This window comes from Grampus griseus (genome assembly GCF_964374135.1).
Source record: "Grampus griseus genome assembly, chromosome: 2".
Classification (NCBI taxonomy): domain Eukaryota; kingdom Metazoa; phylum Chordata; class Mammalia; order Artiodactyla; family Delphinidae; genus Grampus; species Grampus griseus.
This window is the reverse complement of record NC_139018.1, coordinates 42120942-42136957: the sequence shown is the minus strand read 5'-3', so window position 1 is coordinate 42136957 and position 16016 is coordinate 42120942. Positions and strand designations below refer to the sequence as shown.

At 39.8% G+C, this 16016-nt stretch overlaps 1 protein-coding gene across 1 annotated transcript; it reads left to right on the top strand.

Moving 5' to 3' along the window:
• Positions 1–12661: 12661 nt before the first annotated feature.
• Positions 12662–12988, top strand: LOC309818811 (E3 ubiquitin-protein ligase RBX1-like; the record flags this gene model as incomplete). The annotated part of the gene is made up of 1 exon (XM_082648760.1): positions 12662–12988. The coding sequence occupies one exon, from the start codon at positions 12662–12664 to the stop codon at positions 12986–12988; it is 327 nt and encodes a 108-aa protein (XP_082504886.1).
• Between the last annotated feature and the right edge of the window lie 3028 nt (positions 12989–16016).

The following is a 16016-nucleotide window of genomic DNA, read 5'->3' as shown; positions in this document are numbered from 1 at the left end:
CCTGCGTCTGCTTGTAGGTCGCCTGAGGTCGTCTGTTTTTCGCTCAGACAGGACGGGGTTAAAGTAGCAGCTGATTGGGGGCTCTAGCTCACTCAGGCCGGGGGGAGGGAGGGGTACAGAATGTGGGGCGAGCCTGCAGTGGCAGAGGCCGGAGTGACGTTGCACCAGCCTGAGGTGCCCCGTGCGTTCTCCCAGGGAAGTTGTCCCTGGATCATGGGACCCTGGGAGTGGCGGGCTGCACAGGCTCCCAGGAAGGGAGGTGTGGATAGTGACCTGTGCTCGCACACAGGCTTCTTGGTGGCTGTAGCAGGAGCCTTAGCATTTCATGCCTGTCTCTGGTGTCTGCACTCATAGCCGTGGCTCACGCCCATCTCTGGAGCTTGTTTAGGCAGTGCTCTGAATCCCCTCTCCTCTCTCACCCCAAAACAATCGTCTCTTGCCTCTTCGGCAGGTCCTGAGTTTTTCCCAGACTCCCTCTTGGCTAGCCGTGGTGCACTAACCCCCTTCAGGCTGTGTTCACGCAGCCAACCCCAGTCCTCTCCCTGGGATCCAACCTCTGAAGCCCGAGCCTCAGCTCCCAGCCCCCGCCCGCCCTGGCGGGTGAGCAGACAAGCCTCTTGGGCTGGTGAGTGCTGGTCAGCACCGATCCTCTGTGCGGGAATCTCTCCGCTTTGCCCTCCGCACCCCTGTTGCTGCGGTCTCCTCCGTGGCTCCGAAGCTTCCCCCCAACCCACCCCCCGTCCCTGCCAGTGAAGGAGCTTCCTAGTGTGTGGAAACGTTTCCTCCTTTACAGCTCCCTCTCAGAGGTGCAGGTCCGGATGTGTTGTTTCTGGGATCCCAACAGAAGGCCTAGGGTGTTTACCAAATCCCTCTAACTTGTTGAGCCTTAAATTCTGATTTTTGTCTCCCCAGCACCAGACTGCTGCTGAAGTCTCTGCATAGCTCTTTACAATCACAGATGCTGCTTTTGTTTGTTTTTCTGAGGTCTTGCTTTACACATGCACAATTTAGGAGTGGACCAAAAGCTTGAGAGGAATTCATAGCAGATTTAGAATTTGGGGGCTTTCTCACTCTGAAGATTTCCCTTCTTTGTGATTTTCTTCTCAAATTCCAATCACTGTTAGAGTCCCCAAGTTCTGACTTCCTGATGCTTCAGCCCAGTAGAATTGCTGCTTTCTGCTAGGGCTCTTTTTCCCCTCACCAAGCTGGGTTAATGGGATAGTGCTGACAGAGGAAAGGGCAAGTAAATTTGGAACTCAACTCACATGCTTTCTTTATTTTTATTATATTTTTAATGTAATTTAATATTTTTTAATTTTTTATTGGAGTATAATTGCTTTACAATGTTGTGTTAGTTTCTGCTGTACAATGAAGTGAATCAGCTCTATGTGTACCTATATCCCCTCCCTCTTGGACCTCCCTCCCACCCCCATCCCCCACCATCCCACCCATCTAGGTCATCACAGGGCACCGAGCTGAGCTCCCTGTGCCTTACAGCAGGTTCCCACTAGCTATCTGTTTTACACATGGTAGTGTATTTCTGTGCTTTCTTTAAATGGTCATCCCCTTTTGGGTTCCGCCTCCTTAGCTTACCCTGCTCTGTTTTCCATTCTCTTTGTAATAAGTGTTTTGTTTTATAATTGTTATCAGTGGTACACTTAGTCCAATGCTACTTTTTCTCCCCTGACCCTCAGGATATCTTATGTAGTTCCTATACCCTTGTGATGTCTGCTCTGTAATTTTTCCTCTTATCTGTATCAGTCTTACCCCTTTACATTCTTTTACTGTTGTCTTTATGTTTCCTATTACTATAAGGCCTTGTCTTTTTTTTCCATCACTCTTCAGATGACAGAAAATTAGTGCTATTTAGGTAAAAACACACAGGAAGGCATTCTATAAAGTCTTCTATCTACAGCTCTCTTTCACACAATTGGCAAATTTATAACTCTCCAAACGAAACCCCTTTATCTCTTACCTGCAAAAAGATTTCAAGTTCTTCTGAAGTTATGTTGGCATAGTTCTTCATTAAGGCTGTTTCAGCATCCAGAAAGGAATTTTTCAACTCTTGCTGAATGTCTGTCTCCAAAGCTTGAAATATCTTTGCTCCCATCAAGTAGTAGCACATAAAAGCAATCAACAGTATGTACCTAGAGACTTAAGGAAGCAAAAGGCTCTGTTAAAAAGCTAAAGACCAGTGCAATGACAAACAGAGGAGGTCAGATTGCTTTAATATAAAATGTCTCCTCCCACAGAACAAAACAAAATTAAAAAGGTCTCTTCGGGCTTCCCTGGTGGCGCAGTGGTTGAGAGTCCGCCTGCCGATGCAGAGGACACGGGTTCGTGCCCCGGTCCGGGAAGATCCCACATGCTGCGGAGCGGCCGGGCCCGTGAGCCATGGCCGCTGAGCCTGCGCATCCAGAGCCTGTGCTCCGCAACGGGAGAGGCCACAGCAGTGAGAGGCCCGCGTACCGCAAAAAAAAAAAAAAAAAAAAAAAAGGTCTCTTCCCCATAAAGAAAAAGAGCAATCTTATATTTAAACAAATATACAAAAGTAAACAATCCCAAAATATTCATGGCAAAATGAAATTTGACCTCCAGTTGTATCCTGACATGAAATATTTGAAAACTTAGGGGGAAAAAATTCTGTTTCTGGGGATGTTAGTTAACTTAAAAGTTGAGGAGGGGACTTCATCAAATACCACTATTTAATCACTCACATGCTGGCATTTAGAGGCAGATGAGTCCAATACAGCTATTCTTAGGGAAATAATTATTGTAGGTTCAAAAATATGTATTGTTACTTAGTTTGCCAAATCCAGATGAATTTGGATGGATTATTTACCCAGAGGTCTCTTTTCCTAATCCTCATTTCCTGTTCCTCTCTGTGCTGCTCAGTATGAAGGAATAAAAACTACCTATTGAGTAGAAAGATAACCATTATCTTGATGAGATCTGACTCTTAATATTAAAGACAAGGCAGGGCTTCCCTGGTGGCGTGGTGGTTGGGGGGTCCGCCTGCCAGTGTAGGGGGCGCAGGTTCGTGCCCCGGTCTGGGAGGGTCCCACGTGGCGCGGGGCGGCTGGGCCCGTGGGCCGTGGCCGCTGGGCCTACGAGTCCAGAGCCTGTGCTCCGTGGTGGGAGAGACCACAGCGGTGAGAGGCCCGCGTACCGCACACACACACACACACAAAAGACAAGGCAGCCAAATGATTGTCTTGATTCTCAGAGAAATTCTTTGTAAATATCCTTGATTTTTATATAGTGGTCCCATCAGATCAAACCTTCCTCCCTACCAATCTCTTCCATTGGAAACTGAATCAGATCTCAATAGTATAAGCCCCTGGGACTGTGGGATAACTTTGCTACTATTTGATTTACAAACTAAAAATTAGCCTTATATTATGGAAATGTCGTAGTCCTAACAATTAAAAACACTTCCTCAAGTATTAAATATTGAAGTCAATATACCAGTTGGAGTAAATACTTTAAAATACCAAGTGTACTAGTATAGAAATAGATAGATAGATAGATAGATAGACAGATGATAGATACATAGGTAGGTAAATAAACAGATATTCTTCAAAGGACAATAAATTTAATCTCTATATATACAAATAGTTCAATTTATGTAAAAAGAATAAAAGTGGGTACTTTAATTTTCTTCCAGATTTTGGTATGATAATATTGTTTTCCAGTCTGTGTTTAAACTAAAGAATAATATTAGGTTTCAAAAGAAAGAGACCTGAGTTAAGTAGGATCTATCAAATTCATTTTTATTTATATTTTAGTTTATAAATAAGGTAAAAAATTAATTCTAAGATTCACCATGAGAGTATTAAAAATGAAAATGCATCCAGTGATTGGTCAAGAAACACTTATTATACTATTAGGAGAAAACAACCCCCAGGGAAGTCTTCACCCAAGACTAGGCTAGAGCTCATCAGGCTAAGCTTCCACTAAAATAGAACATCTTAAAGCAGTCCTGCCTTTAAAAGAAGATTTTCCTTTATCTTCATTTATCATGGTGTGCTTAGGCAATACTCCTTCAGCATCTGAGTGGTGATTTAGAACACTTTGAGTAATCTCATGTCAACATCATAATTCTTTCTGGAATCTTGGGAGGAGCTAGTTCTATAAACAGTCCCCCTCCACTTAGTTACAATGTACTAGTTTCCCATGATTGCTGTAACAATTTACCACAACCTCAGTGACTTAAAGAGCACAAATTTATGATTACAATTTTGGAGGTCATAAATTCAAACTGGGTCTCATGAGCTAAAGTCAAGGTGTTGGCAGGACTGCACCCTCTGGAGGCACTAGGGGAAAAATCTGTTTCCTTGTCTTTCCAATTTATGGAGGTTGTCTGCTTTCCTTGGCTCATGCCTCACCCTCCATCTTCAAAGTCAGCAGTACAGCATCTCAAGTTTCCCTCTGATGCTAACTTCACTGCCTCCCTCTTTCACATGTAAGAACCCTTGTGAAATTGTGCCTATTCTCATCATCCTGAGTAATCTCCCTGTCTCAAGTTCAGCTATGTCTTTAGAGAATTGAAAATTAAAACAATTATGAGATGCCATTACACCTATTAGTGTGGTCACTGCCAGCACCAAATGCTGGTAGGGATGTGGGGCAACAGGAGCTCTCATACATTACTGGTGGGAATGCAAAATGCATCACCACTTTGGAATAGAGTCTGGCAGTTTTCTACAAATCTAAACAGACTCTTACCATATGATCCAGCAGTTATGTCCCTTCCTATTTACCCAGAATAATTAAAAACTTATGTCTATATAAAAACCTGCACATAAATGTCTATTACATCTTTATTCATAATTGCCAAAACTTAGAAGCAACCAATATACTCTTCAATAGGTGAATATAGTCAAACTGTGATAAATTTATACAATGGAATATTATTCAACATTTCAAAGAAATGAGCTATCAAGCCATTTAAGACATAGGGGAAATATATATTGCTAAGTGAAAGAAGCCAATCTGAAAAGACCACATACTATATGATTCGAACTACATGACGTTCCAGAAATGGCAGAACAATGGACACAATAAAAGACCAGTGGTCAACAACCAAAAAACAAAAACCCCAATTCAAATATGGGCAACAGACTTGATTAGACGTTTCTCTAAAGAAGATATACAAATGGCTAAAAAAGCACATGAAAAGATACTCAACATCATCATCATCAGAGAAATGCAAATCAAAACCGTAGATAGGGACTGATATATTGTAGATGACCACTAAGTTCAAACTTAACTATTAATAAATGGTAACTGTTATTAATCACAGAATTATTATGTTTGATATGGGTCCTGAATCTTATTCATCTAATATTTCTCACAGTAACTTTACAGTGATACTTAGTGATTATATATCACTGTGTATATTATGTATGGGTCTGCAGTATATGTCTGCTCTATGGATTGATTAGTCAGGATTCATTTGGTTAAAAGTGATAAAAGCCCAACTCAAATTTTCTCAAACAAAAATAAGAAATGTATTAGCTCACATATCTGAAAAATCTAGTCATGGATGACCCATGAGGCAGACATTGGGGCTTGTCCAAACACGTATCTCTCTGTAGTAAAATTCTGAGGACTTTTGTCTGGCTTTGGGAACAGGCCCAGCCATCAAGCATGACAAGGCAGAAGTCTCAAAGAGTTAATGTCCCTGAAAGCAACAACAAAACAATGATACATGGGGAGCTGGTGAATAAATCCTCCAGCTTCCTCACCCCTCAGAGAGGATGACCCTTACACATGGCCTGTATGGTCTCCCAAGTTCCTCAGTGGGACTGAGCCTCAGTTGCCCACATGCTTGAAAACGTATCCTTGACAGTCTTCCTTCAATTCTCAATCTCAATTTTCCACTTCCTTACCAGTATTTTCCGTGTTCACTTCCCAACTTAATTACTTACACTCAATGTCATGGCATCACCCCAACATATAAACAGCAACTGTAACCCCACCAAGTATTGCCTCTAGCTGGGGTCATTCCTAGGTCTTAGTAAGGCATTCTACTAGGCAAGGGTCGGAGTGATGAGGAACGAGCTCAGAGGGTTGAGCTTCTCGCAGAGTCAGAGTTGGAGGGGAACAGAGATTTAGGGAATTGACAAATGATGGAATTCATCCTAGTGGTTTCTTGGTCTCTTAATCTTCTTAGTCTTCCTTAGTCTTAGGGAAGGTGGAAAATCAATTTAATTTTGGTGTCCTCCTTGATACTAGTCTATCAGGAATCTTGGAAGAGTCAAAGGAAGAATGTTGGAGAAGTGGGAGTGGGGACATTGCCCCAGGAGCTGGGGGAGAGGTTATCTTCCTAAGAAGATATAGAATTCTGTAGCCAAGGCCATCACGTACAGCCTGGGAGACTGTGTATGACTCGACTCCAGAGCCCACCATCTACAGAGACTCTAGTGTTAATGGCAACCCCTGGAGTTGTGCCATGCCACATCTGCATCTATATAGAAAGTCCTTATCTGTGACTATCTCTCATATTTTGATAAAATAGTTAAAGCTTGGAAAGGGGTGCTCTTACCAGGAACATTGTTAATAATAGTGAGAAATTAAAACAGCCTAATCAATAATGTTTGTTAGTAAAGAGAATCTAGCAGACTTGAAAAAATGTGGTACATCTATATAAGACGTGGAAAGGTGTATGGATGTGTAAAGTAGAAAAGGAAGGGTATAAAATTGTACTTATTTTTTATTTACATTTGTATTTAAATGCATCTGTATGTTTTGGTATCGACTCAAAAGGACTGTGACAAATATAATGAGCCCTAGGACAGAATTCTCATTGCTATATCTCCTGATGCCAAGCTCTAAGATAAGAGGCCCTTTGAAAGCTTTATGTAGGCTTTCAGTGAAGCTGCCTGCCATCTGTCTAACTCAGGTCCAGGATCATGCTGCCCATGTTTTTATAACTAAACCTGCTAGACACAGTCCCAGGAAAAAAAGATGAATAGGGTAAAGATTAAATATAAATGCACAGTGTTGAGTGTATCTTACCATGTGAAATGAGATATAGCCAATCGTGCTCTGTGAAGTCAGCTGGGAATTAGGATCATATCTGCACAATAACTGATGCCCAATTTCTGAATTCTCTAGACCTGTGTACCTGTCTGCCATCCCTGACTCACCTTCTCAAGTGGACCTACTGACTAGAAATGAAACCTTAGGTAGGGACTTGGTCTGTACACAGTGAAATCCTTGACAAATCTCCCATTTTGATTGTCTTCTTTCTGTGTTTGAATTGATCACACACACACACACACACACACACACACACACACACACACACACACACACACACACACACACACAAAATGCACCCCACCCCTGGCCAAGAAAGCTTAATGTTTAGTTTGAGTCATCTGACTGTGTTTTTCTACTCCTTTGTGAAGAGGAAGTACGCAGCCATACTTTAACCTATTTGATGTGACTGTAAATATTATGGATCCTCAAAAATAAAAATTGGTGTTGCAGTGATAATTTTGGTTGTTCATTTTTAGGCATGAACTTGAGATCCAAGGGAGTACATTAACTGAAATCCAATGGATTTCTTATTTTTGCTGTATGAGAAAATAACAAAGCCCTTTAAAAAAAATCTCAGCTAAGAAATTGTAGGGATTCTCAGTTGAATCTAAAAGATTGTCCAAAGTTCCTTGGCAAAAAAGTGAAGCTGTCCCAACCTGATGCCAAAGAGCTTCTTTATATATACAATTAGAAGAATGTCAGTTTGTTCAAGATATGACAGAAAAAGTTGATTTTTAAAGCTCATGATTAAGGGGGAAAAGTTCCATGTCTTCATTAGTTATATGTATGCTATCATGTTCAATAATTTATATTTTCTATGTGTATGTTATGTTGTTTGTTTCCTTTTAAAAATAAGTTCTTGAGCTTTCTAAAAGAACTCTAAACTTGTAACTCTGAATTTGTGGCTTTAATGTAAACCATCTGGGTTTTTAGAAGGTGTTTGAATGTCTCTAGGCTTCAAAAAATGTTTCTGTTTGGAAAAGATACCTTCCAAGTCACCAATTAAAATACTTGAGAATATAAAGCTTCCATTTATAAAAGGAGTACAAACAAACATTTTTTCAAACTTCTGTTTGAAAGAATATGCATAACTGTTTTTGCATGAAAAATGAAAAGATATATATGTTTCTCATTTCGAGATGAATTCCTAATCAGTTCATCTAAGATGTTATTATAAATTAAACTGTGGGTTGTTTTTTTTTTTAGTGACTAGGGTGATGAACTTGTGAGCTGAGAAACTGTGTTTTAACTAATACTTTTCTTTCTCAACAAAAAATTTATGCAAAAAAATAGTTTTATTTCTATACATTTCAGAACTGTAGCATGGCAAAATCACTAATATATAATCTTACGTATGTAAATTGGAATATAGGTTCAGCTGTACATAACAGAGATCCAAAATAACAGTACCTTGAATAAGTTAGTTAGAAGTTAATTTTTCTCTTGTTCACCAGACTGGAAGTAAATGGTGCAATCCTGGCTTAACAGATTTACTCCATGAGGTCATTCAGGGACCCAGACTCCTTCTACGTGGTTGTACCATCTCTAGGATGCTCCACTTATTCTCATGGCCCATGATGGCTCACCACCTTATCCACAGTTGAAGCAAGGTAGAAAAAAAAGGGCAGAGTAGAGCACACCTCCTCCACTTTAAAGGCACAAGCCTAAATTTACACACACTACCACCATTTATATACCATTGTCCAGAACTTAGTCTCATGGCCATATCTAGGTGCAAGGGATGCTGGGACTTCGAGAAAATTCAAGATCTCTCTTATTATAGAGGAAGGAGAGTTGGTATTAGGGACAGCTAGAAAGCAGTCTCTTCCACAGACTACCCCTTTAGCTACCCAAATATCCAAGTGCACATGACTTACTTTCCTTTTTCCCACAGAAGATACTCCCAAAGTCCCATCCAAGATATCATCAAGTTCATAGTCCAGATCTCTTGGCGATGAGCATTTCTCTCCATTATGTGGCTCCTCCTGGTCTGATTGCCTACAGTCTAAGAAAAGTTCTATTCTTACCAACAGTGATAGATTTGGAACAGAAAAGGGAAAAGGAGGAAACACAGCACAGTCACCATTTCCATAGCAGTAATCAAGTCCTTCTGTTCACCAATCGTGAGGATCCCTGTCCTGGTGATGGAGCAAGTCCCTGATTTAGCTCTGAGAGGAACCCCCTAGTGTCTAAGACTCCTAGTTCTGGGAGGTAATTCCTTGCCCCCTGGCCCCTGCAGCCACATCTGAAGGGCACTGGAGAGTAAATGTTTCTTGGGGAACAAACAGCTTGTTTGTGCAGCCTACTTCCTGTTGGAGCATGTTTACAAGTTTGGTGGGGGCTTAGAGAAGCAAGACTACTACATATGAATCATAAGTTCATACTCGTACTTCCAATTCCAATCAAACACTACAAGATTCTTCATCTCCTTGTCCCACGTTATGTTTGTACCACCTTAATCTTTCAGTAAGAGCCTGCTTCCCATCAATATCAATATAAGTATCTATCCATCCATCCTCATTTGCTCAGTTCTAAAATATGCATAAATAATTTCAGGATGACTACATCAATATCTCTACTACTATTAAGTAATGTTAAATATTTCTTTAAGTCCTTTTTGTCCTTGGAATATGTTCCACTAAGGGTGTACATCAAAGCACTATATTCAAAAGTCACTTGGATTAATTATTTTTGCTCTGTGCAGTTATGTTATTGTTTTGATACATGTTGAGGTTCATTTGTTTCTGTTTGTATTCAATGTCAGGGTTTTTCCCATGCTTTCTGAATTATCAATTATTTTTGACCAATAGAAATACCAGTAAAAACATATCCCCCAGAAAAGGAGATTATATGGAAAAGGTTGATTTCCTTGGTGTTTAAGGTACATTTCTACACCCCTCCCCCCCCAAAATAGGCAAAAGACACAGAGATTCAGCGAGAAAAATTATAACTGGTCAGTGAATATATGAATTAATAGCACCTACCTCATTGCACTATTCTGAGAAGAAAATAAGATGCTTGGTTATCACAGTGGTTGGCCACACAGTAAGTCCTAAATTAATGCTAGCATAATAATGATCACAATCACTGTTCTGGGGAGTAATCTTAAAAAAAACGATATACCATTTTTCACATTTCAGATTAGACAAGTTTTTTAAAATTATTTTTAATATAATGGTAATAGGTAGTATTGGTGACAATATTAAGAAAACAACTATTGTCATATACTTTTGTGGAGGTATAAATTATTATCTTTTTGGCAGGCAACTTAACAATATGCATCAAAAAAACCTTAAAGTTTTATAAACTCTTACTCAGTAACTGCTTTTTAAGGCAATTACCATAAGGGTGTAATCAAATAAATATGACAAGATATATGTACAAGTGTGCTTGCAGGCCTAGAAACTAAAAAGAGCCAGAAATAAACTAAAAGTCTATTTATAAAGAATTGGCTACATGAATTATGATGCATCCAGCCTGTTTTAATTTTCTTTAGACCCACTGAATAATTCAACTGTTTTAAGGTCTTTTTACCATCAGACATTTAAAAAGAAAAATAATTCTAATTTTCTTTTTAGAACAAAATGAAAGCTACAGCTATTGCCAGTGACATTCCCCACCCCTCCCAACCCTCTCACTTTTGTTTTAGTGAAAGACTTTCATGGATTCAGATATATTCCCCTTCAGAATTAATGTGTTTTTCTCCTCCTGGGTCATAGGTCATCTACGAAAGTTCACAAGATTTTCAACTTAGAATGATCTAGAAGGAAAAGTTTGAGCAGGGTTTCATCCAAGTAGGATACAGATAATACTGACTGCAACAGCCCCAGTGTATCCAGAGCTTGCAGCATTTATAGTGACTCCCCAGATTTCTGTCCACCAGAATTGATAGCTTTTTATCCCAGTTCAAAGCTATTACATCAGAAGGAGTGGGGGCATTAACTCCCTTTGGTATATATTTCACTTTAAGACTCAGGAAGAGAGGAATAGGTCAAACTAACATTGGCTCAACTGTTTTATCTAACATAGGGAGACAAGTCTAATAAATTAGAATATTCTTCTGCCTGGGTCCTGCTGACCTTCACAAAACTATCTTTTAATTCATGAGAATTCTCATGATCTTAACTCTGAATATGTGTATGGTCTTGGTTACTGTTTTTTTACAGCAAGAGGAAAAGCATCTGTAGAGGAAAATTCCCACTTAAAGACAGACTCCTGTTCACCATCATAGTCCCAGCCCCCAAGTTAGATCCTTACAATCAGGATGGGAAATCTGTCACTACCGCATACAATGGAATCCTATACAGCCTTTAAAAGAGATGATGTAGATCTATATTTGTTGATGTTAAAATATACATCTGGTAAAATTTTAAGTTAAACAACTTGCAAACAACTATGTGTGGTGTTATACCATTTTTATGGAGAATCTAGAAGGATATATAATGAAATACTATCTGAAATATTCCTTAAACTAATTATTTTTATGGCTATTCATACAATCTCTATATTTTTAATCTGGTTGTTTTATTTTTATAATTATTGAGGTTTTTTTCCTAATCTTAATCATTCTTGACTTTTATTACACCACTTCATCTCATTTTATAACACTTTATCTCAACATCTTCTTTGTATGTGGAGGTACAAAGTAAGTTCACATCTCCTTTTAAGGTTTCAACTAAAGGTTTGAGTCTACATCTTCCCTTAGCAGAGTGACCCCTTGATGATGACACCATATGTCCCTGGGACCCTGTTTTTGGTCTAAGGCATCAGGCCAGAGCTGGAAGCTACCCTGTGGGGCAGGACGGGTTCCTGTCTTCACTCCACTAGACCCAACACATCAGTCTTCCTTGGCAGTCACTTCATGCTGCCTCTTTCTCTCCATGTGATGATTTAAATATTTCTTAGTGTGTGTTCCCATATAGGAACCTGCTGGGCAAGTCTATTTGTAAAACAATTTAATAGCCTTCCTTGTAAGAACAGATAAAAGGGGAATGTACCACTTTATCATCCAATAAACAAAGATGTTCCTTTGGTTTTGACTTTAAAAAAAAAATGTGTGGCCTAACAGTTTGCCCTAGGATAGTCTATTTAGTAGCTAGAAATCCATTCTTAAAGTGTCTTTTTCAATCCCAAATTACTCCCTTTAAATCTGAGAATAAAGCATACAAATTGATATTTTCTGTCATTAACACAAAGACCCTCCTCCAAAGCAGCAATCCTTGAATTGTAATCTACAGGTCAAATAAATCAGATTCTGGCGTAAACCTAATGGTGGACTTAAGGAGTGCTTTAGGTTCTATATCACATTTTGACTGATTTCAAGTGAAATCACACAGTCATGTCTTTAGAGATGACAGTCAATCAAGATCATCATTGCCAGCGTTCAGACCTCCCTGTGGACTTTCCACGCATGACAGCGGCAGGTTTCCCCACCTGTGAGCTGCTTTCCCAAACACCTTCGCTGCCTTCATCATTCAGGTCCTCTCAGCTTTGTGCCCCTTGGTTATACACCTTACTAACTTTGGCTCATCTCCGTGGGCCTTAAGAAGTATTAACTCCCTTTATGAAAATGCATTGTAAGTAGCCGGGCGACGGAGCGTGTGTTTCCAAAATGGCGGCAGCGATGGATGTGGATACCCCGAGCTGCACGAACAGTGGCGCGGGCAAGAAGCGCTTTGAAGTGAAAAAGCGGAATGCGGTAGCCCTCTGGGCCTGGGATATTGTGATTGGTAACTGTGCCATCTGCCGGAACCACATTATGGATCTTTGCATAGAGTGTCAAGCCAACCAGGCGTCTGCTACTTCTGAAGAGTGCGCCGTCGCGTGGGGAGTCTGTAACCATGCTTTTCACTTCCACTGCATCTCCCGCTGGGTCAAATCACAGCAGGTGTGTCCGTTGGACAACAGAGAGTGGGAATTCCAAAAGTATGGGCACTAGAAAAAGAATTCTTCCATCAAGCTCAACTGTTTCATTAGCCATTTAATGACTTGCCCTCCTGTTACTTAATTATAAATTAGATAGAACCGTGTTTTTTCTGCTTTGTCTTTTCAGCTTGCTATTCCTGCACCCATATTGTATTCTGTGTCAAATAAAATCCAGTTGGATTCTAGAAAAAAAAATGCATTGTATGATGATTTACTTTAACTACACAGGTTTTGGGTTTTTTTTTTTTTTTTTTTAGCACAATCCTCTCTACAAACTCTTTTCAACAACATTTTTAAGCAGTGAAAATCTCCCTCTCCCCAACAGGAAAGCATTACATGGAACTTCAATAGATGAGAAAGATCAAAGCTGCTCTGGTTAGAACCAGGCAGGGGGTTCACCCCTAAAATTCTATTCATCCCTACTCCCAAACCAAGGAGCCCCCAAATAATTTCAGAAAACCTGTAAGCTTAAAAACAAGAGGTAAAAATATAAACAAACCATAAGTTTATATCAAACAGAAATTTGGTTCACTGAAAAAGGAACTGAAAGCAGCCATCCAAGTATACCTGAAGCACTTGCAAGCTTTAAAAAAAAAAAAAAAAAGGTCTTAAGACTTCAATTCGGGGACTTCCCTGATGGCGCAGTGGTTAAGCATCCACCTGCCAATGCAGGGGACACAGGCTTGAGCCCTGGTCTGGGAAGATCCCACATGCAGTGGAGCAACTAAGCCTGTGCACCACAACTACCGAGCCTGTGCTCTAGAGCCCGCGAGCCACAACTACTGAGCCCACGTGCCACAACTCCTGAAGCCCGCACACCTAGAGCCCGTGTCAGCAACAACAGAAGCCACTGCAATGAGAAGCCCACGCACCACCACGAAGAGTAGCCCTGGCTCACCGCAACTACAGGAAGCCCGCGTGCAGCAATGAAGACCCAACAGCCAAAAATAAATTAAAAATAAATAAATATATTTATTTATTTTAAAAATTAAAAAAACCCTTTAATTTGTTCCATTCACTTAGCTGAAGCTAGTAATGAAGCCAATAACATTTTACTTTGCATATGCTTGCATCTAGTTCAGCTCAGACTTTATTTCATTGACCACATTCTATGGGCAGATCTTATCATGTTCTGAGTGTTAGAGAATGGCTCTGTCCTGCCCCATTGCCATGAATAAGTCAGATTGTAGTAGCTTTACTTAAAATACAGAAGAATACTAAAATAAATGTGTACTTTACACTTGTGGTAGTCTAGAATTCAGACAGAGATAGGTTATCCTGAAAGGCAACAATATTTACCCAGTGTCCAGTGACTTACAGGGTCACCTGCCTTGTTCCATACTTCTTCTGGAAAGAAATGGTAATAGAGCAAGTTCTTTTACGTGTGAAATTGTTCGTTCTTGTTTGTTAACATTATTCTAATCATGCAGAGACTTTCAGGCCTCATATGATGCTACATTATGGTCTTGTTTTTATCAACATTTGTAACAAGGCACATCGCCTATATTTATTAATATGGTACATACAAGTATAAGTCAATTCAATTGTACTTTAGAATTTAGGGTCAAACGACAGGATACAGAAGCACAGGCTAATATACAACTAAGTAGATTATCTCATACAAACTGTAGTGCTTTGGGATTTTTCCTTGGGTACGAGGATAGTACCTATGCCCTCTTCATCCAACTGAAAATTCCAATAGACCCAGTTAAAACATGTAAAGCGTTTTAATGGCAAAGCGGACAGAAATGTATGCAGGTGGTTACACAAAGCCAGAGACAAGCCAGCATGCTCTCAAACAAAGGTTCAGCTCCCAGATTCCCACAAGGATTATCATCAGCACTGAGTGAGAATTCCACCAGGCAGAGGAAGCTTCTCTTCATTCCTCTGCCCACCCTCACTCCCACCATTCTTTCCCACCTGCTGCCAACTGCTCTGAGCACATCCTGTTCACCAGGTGAAGGAACAGATACAAAACAACCCCAGCACATTTCTGAATGTTTGCTGTGAGACAAGGGAAGGAAAGGTCAGTTTCCCAGGCACAGCTTCCCTTCACGGGCTTGGACTTTAGGCCCACCAGTTTAGTTCTGCAACATGATCACGCAGACAGGATAAAATGGATTTTAAGATAAAAAATGGTAACCAGGAAGGATAGAAGGAGACAGGCAATCTCACCTGAATTATTTCGAGGATAGTGAAACTTATTGTATAGGTTCCCTAAGTTAATGCCTTGCCAGCTGGTTTGGAGGTGATCGTCATTTTATTTATTTAGTTTCGGCATGTCTTCTAGCCCTGCCTGTAGTATATAATGAAAAACAGAACCAAGTTCATGGAGTCTGCTCTGTGCCTGTTTCGCAAACTGTTCATAAAAGCAAGACTTCAAAAAAAGAGACCACAAATGATAGAAAGGGAAAGAATAATTTGATGGTTTTATAAATGTATATAGTTTACCTTTGACCAGATACTTAAAAGCCAAGATTTAAAATGGAGGAAAAAAAATCACAGATTTTCTCATACTGGTTACAAATATTGATTTGAAGGAAAGATTAAAAATAGAATATAATTTCATAATGTAGTATACACCATAGTGAGACTCAACATTAATAACCAGGTAAGAATCCACCTTGGTACACAAAGACACAATATAGGAATAGAAGACTTGTTAGCAATGTCAGGTAAGGACAAACCTCAAATGACTAAACAGGTCCCTAGAGAACACTATGTAGCACACAAGTATTTTATTGTTTGGCCAGCTGGTTATATTATTAGCTGCTGTGAACATGCATTGGGCAGCATATAGAAATAAATGGTTTGTAATACGTTTTGAAGACAGAAAGTCTTCAGTCCCTAACCAGACTGTCTTGGAATTTGCCTTATGTGTGGTATGTTAGCAGTCCCATGATGGTTGAAATCCACTATTTCATATTAACAAATAATTACAACAATGCAAAATTTTCTCTTTCCTTCTCTTTTTCCCGAAGCAAATGAAGTGTGTTTGTTTTCTATTTGGGGTCTCCAAATTCACAAAACGTAATTTACCT